The sequence below is a fragment of the Sesamum indicum genome, linkage group LG11, assembly GCF_000512975.1.
Source record: "Sesamum indicum cultivar Zhongzhi No. 13 linkage group LG11, S_indicum_v1.0, whole genome shotgun sequence".
Classification (NCBI taxonomy): domain Eukaryota; kingdom Viridiplantae; phylum Streptophyta; class Magnoliopsida; order Lamiales; family Pedaliaceae; genus Sesamum; species Sesamum indicum.
The window spans coordinates 4,429,643-4,440,252 of record NC_026155.1 but is presented as its reverse complement, the minus strand read 5'-3'; the positions used below and the strand labels follow the sequence as shown (position 1 = coordinate 4,440,252).

Below are 10,610 nucleotides of genomic sequence, written 5' to 3'. Positions count from 1 at the left end.
ATAGATTGCCTTGGAGACAAACTTGGTGGTTATTGAACTTTGAATTCAATTGTATGTAATATACAATAACCACTCACATATCATGCATAACTATAACCTTAGCCACGAAATTTTGCTCCCTTTTTCTTTCCAATAATGTTGTCCTTTTTGTTCTGTATTCAATTGGATTCAATTTAGAACATAAAACATTCCAAAAGCACTAATCAATAGCGTTTGTTTGGAATTATTTTTTTCTTCTAGTTCATTGTTCTATCTAGCAATAGAACAAGAACTATATCTCTTCCTTAGTGTGGTGTGAACAAATTAGAGGAGTTCTAATTTGAATCCTAAACTAAACGGGAGAACGTAAAGGGAACAACGCACGTTGCTACTCAACTATAGTAACAAAAGGTAAGGTTTCAATTTTGTTTCTATATTTTTGTTTCATCCTCTAGCCACTTGTCTAGCATTGTTATTTGCTTATTATTATGCTTTTGACAAACATCGAACGCCCGAAAATTTCAAGGGAACACCCCTTTGAACTGATTTTCAAAATTTTAATTTTATGCTTCCGCCACGTTCCCGGGCCATACCGATTCTTTCAACATCTGCAATAACTTGCTACTGCTGGAAACTTTCATAAAGTTAAGTAAGGATGAGATGATTCTAAAGCTAAGAGATGGTGGCCGTCACTGCCGAAGCCGTGGGATCTCTCAACTCAGTTATTAGTGATCATATTTGGATAGAATTAAAAGACTGTTATTATGTACCGAACATGATTAAGAATATTATTTCTATTCCTCTTTTAGACAATGATGGTTATAAATTTACGATGAATAAAAATAATTTTTATTTGATGATTGATAATAACTCTCATCTGCTTGGTACATTAGTCAATGGTCTTTATATTCTCCAACAGTCTAATTAGATTGTGACTGCCCAACACAAATAAAAATTAGATAATCATAAAAATGCACAATTATGTCACGCAAGGCTAGGCCATATCTCAAAATATAGGATGAGGAAGTTGGTAGACTAAAAGAGTTTAGAGGTAGACGATTTGGACAACCTACCAACTTGCGAATCCTATCTGAAAGGAAAAATGACCAAGAAGCCTTTTGTTGGATAAAGTACGCTTTCCAACGGTCTTTTGATTTGATCCATACAGACGTCTATAGACCATTAAATACTCCGACTAGAGGAAGATACTCGTACTTCATAATCTTTACCGATGATCACTCATGATATGGTTATGTTTACCTAATGAGGTACAAGTCTGAGGCCTTTGGAAGGTTCAAGGAGTATATATTTGAAGTCGAGAATTAAACTGGCTGTAAAAGTAAAACCCTTCAGTCAGACCGAGGGGGAGAGTATTTAAGTGGTGAATTCATTGATTACTTAAACGAGAATAGAATTCTCTCTCAATGGACTCCTCCTGAAATGCCACAACTTAATGGCATGGCTGAAAGGAGGAATCAGACCCTGTTGAACATTGTTCGATCAATGATGAGTTTTTATGAAAGTGCCCCTTTCCTTCTAGGCTCATGCTCTTGAGACGACAGTCAAATTACTTAACATGGCGCCATCTAAGATGGTGCTCCAAACACCATATGAGATATGGCATGACAAGTCTGCATCCTACAAGTATTTGAGAGTGTGGTGTAGTCCCACATACGTCAAGAGGTTAGTGGGAAACCAACTAGACTCAAGGTCTACTCTATGCAGGTTTGTCAGAAATCCAAAAGAAACTGTGTGAATAATACTTCTATGATCCATCTGCGCAAAAGAATTTTATCTCAAGAAATGCAGTGTTCTTGAAAAAGGATTTTCCTACGGATAGCCGACGCGATGAGGTGCTACTTGAGGGAACCAATGAGACACCTTAGCAGAATGAACATCATTTGAGCTTATAGTTCCCATTGAGAGTGTTCCAGTCCTCCGTAGGTCGACCAAGGAATCGCGATTGCCTGATAGGTATGGATTCTTGGGACGAACTGGTCAATTGGAAAATGATCCAAAGTCATATGGAGAAGCGATGTCGGTCATCGATTCGGATAAGTGGCTTGAGGCCATGAAATCCGAAATGGACTCGATGGGTTCAAATTAAGTTTTCCTCGTAGACCCACCTAAAGATGTTAAACCTATTGGGTGCAAATGGGTCTACAAATATAAGCATGCAGCTGACGGGGAGGTTACAGCCGTCGAGGCTAGGCTCGTGGGAAAAAGATACGCTGAATGACCCAGAGTTGATTTTGAGGAAAACCTATTTTCCTATGGCCACAGCTAAGTTGGGATTCTGCTTGCCATAGCGGCATGATATAACCATGAAATATGCAGACGGATGTAAAAACGATATTTCTCGACGGTTTCATTGAGGAAGAGATCTAGATGGATCAACCGAAGGGTTTCACTTCTTTCGAAGAGGATTAGAAGATTTGTCGTCTTCGAAGGTCTATTGATGGCCTCAAACAAGCTTCCGAAAGCTGGAACACATGTTTTGATGAAGTTATACGAGGTTATGATTTTATCAAAAATAAATTTGGTCCTTGTGTATACAATAAGGTTAGTGGGGGCGCGATTGTCGTCCCTTTTACTTTATGTAGACGACATCTTGCTCATTTGGAATGATACCAAGATGTTAGGTGACATTAAAATATGGTTGTCCACAAAATTGCCCATAAAACATATGGGTGGGGCCTCTTACATCCTTGGCATCAAGATCTATAGGGATAGATCTAGAAGGATATTAGGATTAACCCAATCTCTTGTATATTGAGAAAGTCTTGAAGAGATTCAAGATGGAGAACTTAAAATGAGGAATCCTTCCCTTGAGGCATGGGATTAAGATGTTCAAGAGGCAGCCTTCCAAGACTGATGTGGAACTAGAAAGGATGTCGGACATCCCCTATGCTTCAGCCGTAGGAAGCAATCAGTATGTCCAGTGCACTAGGCCCGATGTCGCGTACTCTTTGACAGTAACAAGCAGATATCAGGCACGCACCTGAGAGGCACAATGGAGCACAGTCAAGACAATACTTATGTACCTAAATAAATTCTCGTAGGAATTTATTGGTTAGAATTGGGCCTTTTAAGTTCTTAATATTGTCGGTAAATTAAATCTTGAGAACGTTCCCAAGGTTGTTTACTGATTAGGGATTTAGTCAACGGGCGTTCCTTAACTATCCACAAGGTAAGGAAAGGTGAGGTCTTTAGGTCGTACCAATGGCCATAACCAATTTATCTCTAACGAATGATTGTATCTTTCCATTTATGATCGACTGTGGAATTAATCATGATCCTGTCTTTAAGTAGAATACTCTTTTCTTATATTTATCTCTTCCAATTTTATTAGCTATTTAGTTTAATTTAATTTTTATTTTATTCTTCTTCACAATAAAAAAATCCCCTTAATATATTTTTATTTATGAATGAATTAACTTAAAATTAATCCCTGTGGATTAGACCCTACTCACACTTCTACAAAAGTGTTCGTAGGAATTATTTTTGGTGGATTCGACGCCCATCAAATTTTGGCGCCGTTGCTGGGGATTGGTGTCTTTAAATTAATTTTTTTATATTGTTACTTGGTTTTATGCCACGTTCTTCTCGTACAAGTGAACTTGAATTTGACTGAAAGATCGAGAAGACCGCTCGTAGATGCGGAAAAGAAATCAACCAAACATGCTGACGCCGTTGGTGGATTTTTTGGGCAACAAGAAAGGAGATATGACCCATTTTCCAATATCTATAACCTCGGATGGAGAGATCACCCAAATTTGAGGTATGGCAATCAATTTCAAAACCTTTAAAGGGTTCCACAGCAACAACCACCACCAGCACCTCAAACCAATCCCAATGATGATATGCCCCTGGAGGATATCGTGAAGACACTCGCCTTGAGCACCCAACAATTCCAACAAGAAACTCACAAATTCCAAAAAGAAACCCACTTGAGCATACAAAATTTGGAATCCCAAATGAGCCAACTGGCCTCCTCCGTCAGCAGCTTGGAGTCTAAAGGTGAGTTTCCCTCCCAAACTATTATTAATTCTAAACAAAACGGTAACGCTATTACCTTGTATAGTGGGAAAGAGCTACAACTCGAAAATAGCACTAGGCGTGGGCATGAACAGCAGGACAAAATAAAGGCTGCACTCGAAATTCTTCTGAAAAAAGCTAAAAAATCCAACCAAGTCAGCAAGGAAAGTCCCAAGATGTTTGTGCCCAAACCTCCCTTCCCGGAGAGATTTGCCAAGTCCAAAGAGGAGGAAGAGGAAAAGGAGATTCTTGAAACTTTACTCAAAGTTGAGGTAAATATTTTCCTACTCAATGCAATTAAACAAATAACTCGCTATGCAAAATTTCTCGAGGAACTGTGCACCAACAAATCCAAATTGAGAGATAATGAAAGAGTAAGTATGGGAGAAAATATATCTGCCATTCTTCAAAAAAAACTACCTCCTAAATGCAATGATCCAGGTACATTTTCTATTCCTTGAAAAATTGAAAAGATTATAATAGAAAAAGCAATATGTAATTTGGGTGCTTCTATCAATATTATGCCTCTTATCATTTATGAATCTTTGGATGTTAGCCCATTGAAAGAAATGGGGGTCGTTCTTCAACTTGCCAATCATTCCGTAGTTTACCCTGAAGGAGTTCTTGAGGATGTACTTGTGCAAGTTAATGAATTGGTTTTTCCTACTGACTTTTATGTGCTTGATATGAGGGGGCATATTTCTCCCAATTCTACATCCATCTTTCTAGGAAGACGATTCCTTGAAACCTCAAAAATCAAAATTGATGTTGATGCCGGAATTCTCTCTATGGAATTTGATAAGGAGGTTATGAGTTTTAGAATTGGATGTGCCATGAAATATTCTAATGATTTGTTTTCTATTTTTTTCATTGATTTTATTGATCCTTTGGTGCAAAAAAATTGTTATGCTCGATGGTGGAGGAGCTTTTAAGACAACAATTACCAAAAGCCTCACTTCAAGTCCAAGAGCTTACAAGAACAAAGTCTTTAATGACAAAATAAGTTCAAGGAAGAAGTCATTCATGGACCGCCAAGTTCTCCTAAATCCACACCATCACCGGGTGCATTATATAGAAGAAGTGGATTTAGAGTGTCCAATTCATTTAAGTTGAGGCACAATAACATCTAGCCAAAGACGTTAAAGAAAGGCGTTTCTTGGGAGGCAACCCATGTCCTTCTCTTTTTCTCAATTTTTGTTTTCCTCTAACTTTGTGAATGTTGTGATACCACTACAATTGATTTTTGCAGGTCATGGTGAACATGCATCACCCTACAGTTAGGCGTGCCCACGCCTAACTCGGCCAACTAATTTGTCAAAAGGTATAAGCGTCGACAAGGGACTCTTCCTCTCATTCAAGGTCTCACAATTCTTGAGCTCCCGCAGTTCCACCACTTACCCTCGAATCACTAAGGGACGTTCTCTTTCTCCTTTCTCTTATTTTATCGTCCTAGATATGCATGTTTACTACATTGGGTACAATGTGGAATTAAGTGGGGGGAGGGTGTTTTGATGATTGTTTTGATAGAAAAATGAGTCTTGGTGGATTAATTATTTTGATTGATGCTTGCGACCCCTTCCATATTTGTTGAACCCGATATTTTTCTTCTTGTCCTCATACTAGCTTTATGATCAAAGACTTAGGCTAATCAAGTAATAATTTGGTAATGTATGATAAGGGTGTGCATCTAATGACTCTTGACAACTTAAGGGTTAAGAACTTGTTTTCAAATGGTGATTTTAAAAATTGAATGTGGAAAATTGTGGATATAACCTACCTAAATAGGAATTTTGAGCTTATACACTCATGAAAATCTACAATTTTTCTTATCTTGAGAGACTATGCATTATGATTTTATCTTCCTAGAACTTGCTTTGAACCATATCGAGGCCACATCTTTATGCATATACTTGAAAACGATAAAGGCACTAGGATAAAAATTCCTTTAGCTTAAAAGACCACCCACATACAATTCCCCTTAGTAAGCCCATTTGAGCCTTATAAGCCTTAATTCCTTGTTATGAAACCCCAAGTATAAACAAACTCTACCGTCTTTTTATTACCCTTGTTTGGCCTTTCAAGGACTAGTAGAGCGTCAAGGAAACAAAAATATATTCTAAGTATGTGCTTTGACATTAAGTGTGGGGATATCTCAAGTATTGTAAAAGAGGTTTATGAGCTAACATGTCACGTGACAATCTTGTTCTATGCCTTAATAGACAAACAAAGAGAGCAAAAAAGAAGAAAAGAAAAAAAAATGCCTTCAAAAAAAACAAAAAAAAAAGAAAAAGAAAAAAATCAAGGAAGGCAAGGAAAAAAAAGAAAAAAAAAATACTCTCTGTTTGAAAGAAAGGCATAGCTCAAGTCGAGAAAAGTGGGACATGAAATTAGAGTGTGAGACAGATCAATTTTGAAAAGTTTGGATTCTAACATCTATTACTTGGTGCTCTAATTTAGTTCCTTGGATTTTCACCTCATTTTTTTTCTAATTCTTCCTACCCCTAAACCAAAGCCCCATTACAACCAAAATATAAGACCTCTTGATTCAAGTGTTTGTATATTTAAAAGTGGTGGAGATTTTAGTGTATAATCAAGCCTATGGTGAAGCATTTTCATAGCAAACATTTGAGCGAAACACTCAACCAAAAACACTTGGGAGATTGGGAGATATGAAAGCATAGTCCACTTGTTTTCCATGCTTAGTTTTTTATGAAAAATCATCTTGTGAAAACTTTTCTGAAGCTTGTTGAGTTGTCTTTCATCATATGGTGTACCATTTTTGAACACTTAACTAGATTTTTGCTTGGGTACTTTCATTTGCGATCCATAAAGTTTGGAATAAATTCTTGAACCTATTTTATCTCTATTTCTTTGCATCGAGGACGAGCAAAGGGTTAAATGGGGGGGGGGATATTTGATAGGATCGCATTTGTGCTTATTTTATGTGATATTTTGACCTATTCTGTGATCAAAATGCTCCTGATTAAATATTATTTTACAGCATTAGGACAAATGAAATGAAAAATGAAGAAAAAAACCAAAATAAAAATTCGGACAAGACTCAAACTCGATTTTTGGCAAGAATTTTGAGCTGCTTGGACTACCTTTTGATGAATGGGGAGTTTAACTAGGATTATAATTTTATTTTCATTAGTCTTTTAGTTCAATTAGGAATCTATCTTTAATCCTAGTAGAATTAAGTATCTAGTTACTATATATATATATGATGTAATTCACTTTAAGAGATAGCTTTTGAACTCTTGAGATCCCTACGTTTTTATGATATTTTCTTACTTTGTTTTTTAAGCGTTCTTCCATGAGCATGTCTAGCTAGTTCTCTCATTCCGGTTGAAGACTTGGTGAATGCTTAAATCGAACGAGTTGTGAGATTTAATTTATGCTTTCTACTTTCATTCATATTGATATTTGTGTTGTTCTCTGTGCTTTTATTACAAATAATCTTATTTATTGTCAAAAATATTTGCCTAGCCAATTGAACTTGCAAATCCGTAATTGTTTGTTTAGTTCAATAACTAGTGGTAACATAACATAATTGATTATGTAGAAGTTTTTCGATTATGTTGTGGGGAATGCACAATCTAACTTAAATAAATCCTCGTAGGTATTTATTGGTTAGAATTGGGCCTTCTTAGTTCTTAATATTATCGGTAAACTAAAGCTTGAGAACGTTCCCAAGGTTGTTTATTGATTAGGGATATAGTCAACGGACGTTCCTTGACTATCCACAAGATAAGGAAATGTGAGGTTATTAGGTCGTACCAATGGCCATAACCAATTTATCTATCATGAATGATTATTATCTTTGCATCTATGATCAACCGTGGAATTAATCATGATCCTGTCTTTTAACTGGAATACTCTTTTCTTATATTTATCTATTCCAATTTTATTAACTTTTTAGTTTAATTTAATTTTTATTTTTATTCTTCTTCACAATAAAAAAAATCCCCCTAATTATTTTTTTTTTTTTTGAAGAAATTAATTTAAAACTAATCCCTGTGGATTCGAGACTACTCACACTTCCACAAAAGTGTTCGTAGGAATTGTTTTTGGTGGATTCGACCCCCATCAATAATCTATTCTGAAAGTAACTCGATTTTATGTAATATTATTCAGTGAATAAAATGAGTATTCGCTATTGGAATTTTATTTGTTGTGCTCATTATATATATATTTGCATTTTTTCAAACATCACGACAAAGCCCACATACCACTTTAACATCGTACAATAGTTGGAATGCGCATTGGATGGCGGTCATGAAACAAACTGTCAAGGGTTGGCTCTGAAATGTTCCAAAGTCGAGGACCTCGAGAATGGGCATTAACTGTTCTATGGAGATTTGTATTAAGAGTCGCATTTATTTAATGACTGTTGTGTTTCATCGGTAACAAATGTGGGACGTCTATGCGGTTTTAGTGGGTCGATTGACTAGGTGTTGAATTGACTGAACTGACTCGCGTGGATCGTCGTATGGAAGCCTTAGAGGCTTGGTCGGTATAACTCGAATCCCCGACTCTGATAGTGAAAGCAACAATAAATGTGAGTGGATCGACCGGGGAACACGCAAGCGGAAGTGGTAATATCAATGTGAATGGACTCGAATCCACGGTCTTTTGCCTATTAGCGGGATTTCTGGGGTTCTCCATAGTAACTCACGCCTTTAGCTCAATTTTTCACAGACAAAGCCAATTGATATGTGCAATTTTAGCATGAGTCCAAAGTTCTTGGATCTGGAGTCCGATTTGGGCTAATTGAGTTAAAGTCTTTGAGAAAAAGAACCTACAAAATAACACTTTAGCACTCTGATGCTTAAGTTAGTCCTGAATTTAAGAACAAGTAAATATAAAGGTAAATTATAATGAGAAATAAGGATCTCATAAGCGAAAAAACGAATTTTGGAATAGCAGAGTAGCAGACAAGAAAGTTTATCGAATGGTGAAGGAGTGATCTCTTGAGGGGTGCCTCCCATATTTATAGAGGAGGAGCCCTTCTTCGTGAGGACTCTGAAGAGAGCTGTGAATCTGAGAAGGAAGGCGGGATTCTGGTGGATAAGGTCATCCTTTATCCACTCCTTCTACAGCACGTCTTCGAATGAGAAAGGATTCCTCCTTCATGAAGACTCCTACCTCGCAAGGAGTCCTCTTAAGCTGTAGAGTCCAATCCCTAGAAGGCACCTTCCTTCCTTCGGGCTGGCCTTGGAAAGATGTAGCAGGCCTTCATACTAGGTCTCCTTCTCAGCTCAATCGTCGATAGAGTAGGCTTATTTGTTGCACAGGTCCTGGCATGGTGGGCTCCTTCTTAGGTTGGACCTAGTGGACCTCCTTCTTGGGTCGAATTGTGCAGGATGCTTCATTCTTGGGTTAAGCCCAACGCCTTTAGGCGGGTTGACTCTCTCCTGGACTGGCGGGCTTGGCTTAAACTTAGCATTTCTTTTCTGGCCAATTCCTTTTGGGCCATGCCCATCAAGGGTAAATTATTATTTCAATAAGTTATAAGTATCATGAAAAATAATATATAAGAACAATAAAATGATATCATGATTAAGAGTAAAACATCAATTTTGTCGCAGCAGACGAGTGTAAAAGATAAATAAATGATAAATGATAAAATTTAATAAACACATATATATGAGTGACTGGTAATGATTAACTTCAAAGATCATAGAGAAAGACAAATAAATTATTACCATAGAAAATTGTAAGATGTCATTGCAGCCATAGAAAAATAATTAAAAGAAGCATATTAAGTGTTAAATTTTTGAAATCATTTAGTCGAGAATAGAAAATTGATAGAAATGAGCATATCTAACAAATGAAGTGATGCATAGTATATTTTGTTCTATTTAAATACAAATATAATGGAGGCCATAATCATTGGAAAATTATTTAAGATAAATGCAAATTAAATCAGTATCATAATCTTAGAGATACAATTTTCAATAAATATGGAATAAATATTTTATATTAAAATAGATAATTTTTTCAACCAATAAATTTTTTTTCTTGATAATTAATAATTCAATTATAATATTGGAAAAAAATATTTAATAAATCAAAATAGCTAATTTTTCTAGTTAATAAGATTTTTTCTTTACAATTAAAAATAATAATTATAATCTTGAAATAAGATTTCGATAAATACAAAATAATACTTAATATATTAAAATACATAGTGTCTCTAACCAATGAATTTTTTTAGTAGTCAAAAAGTTCAAAACCACCATATGTCTAACTACGAGAGATTACATTTTCTATTTAGAAGTTTGACCACTTATTCAATTTTAATTCTTAAAAAATCACACGTTACAATTTTGATCTTCCAATCGTCAGCTATCTGACAATTTTAATTATTTTTGTCAATTCTGATGGAGAAACCTTACGAGACATGCATGTCAACGAAACAAAGGAATTTCATGATGAATGCCTCAAAAGGAAATATATTTGCATAGGTAAATAACCTTTTTTTGTTCGTTAATAAAATTATTAAAGTTAACGAAAATTTTGTTTAGGAAAAAAATATCTATTTTCCTTCTATTTTGCAATATTTTTCAAGTTTTGGCCCATTTTTCCCA

General features: G+C 35.7%; 1 protein-coding gene across 1 annotated transcript; it reads left to right on the top strand.

The window, feature by feature from the left end:
* Nucleotides 3,957-5,314, top strand: LOC105173347. Its single transcript, XM_011095052.1, has 3 exons — nucleotides 3,957-4,289; nucleotides 4,491-4,823; nucleotides 5,267-5,314. The coding sequence occupies exons 1-3, from the start codon at nucleotides 3,957-3,959 to the stop codon at nucleotides 5,312-5,314; spliced, it is 714 nt and encodes a 237-aa protein (XP_011093354.1).

Excerpts from the sequence above, each read along its gene's own strand:
- LOC105173347 (XM_011095052.1), top strand. The coding sequence starts at position 3,957 with ATGAGCCAACTGGCCTCCTCCGTCAGCAGCTTGGAGTCTAAAGGTGAG. Across the intron at positions 4,290-4,490 it reads AAACTTTACTCAAAGTTGAG|ATTATAATAGAAAAAGCAAT; the intron begins GTAAATATTTTC and ends AAAATTGAAAAG. Across the intron at positions 4,824-5,266 it reads CTATGGAATTTGATAAGGAG|GTCATGGTGAACATGCATCA; the intron begins GTTATGAGTTTT and ends TGATTTTTGCAG.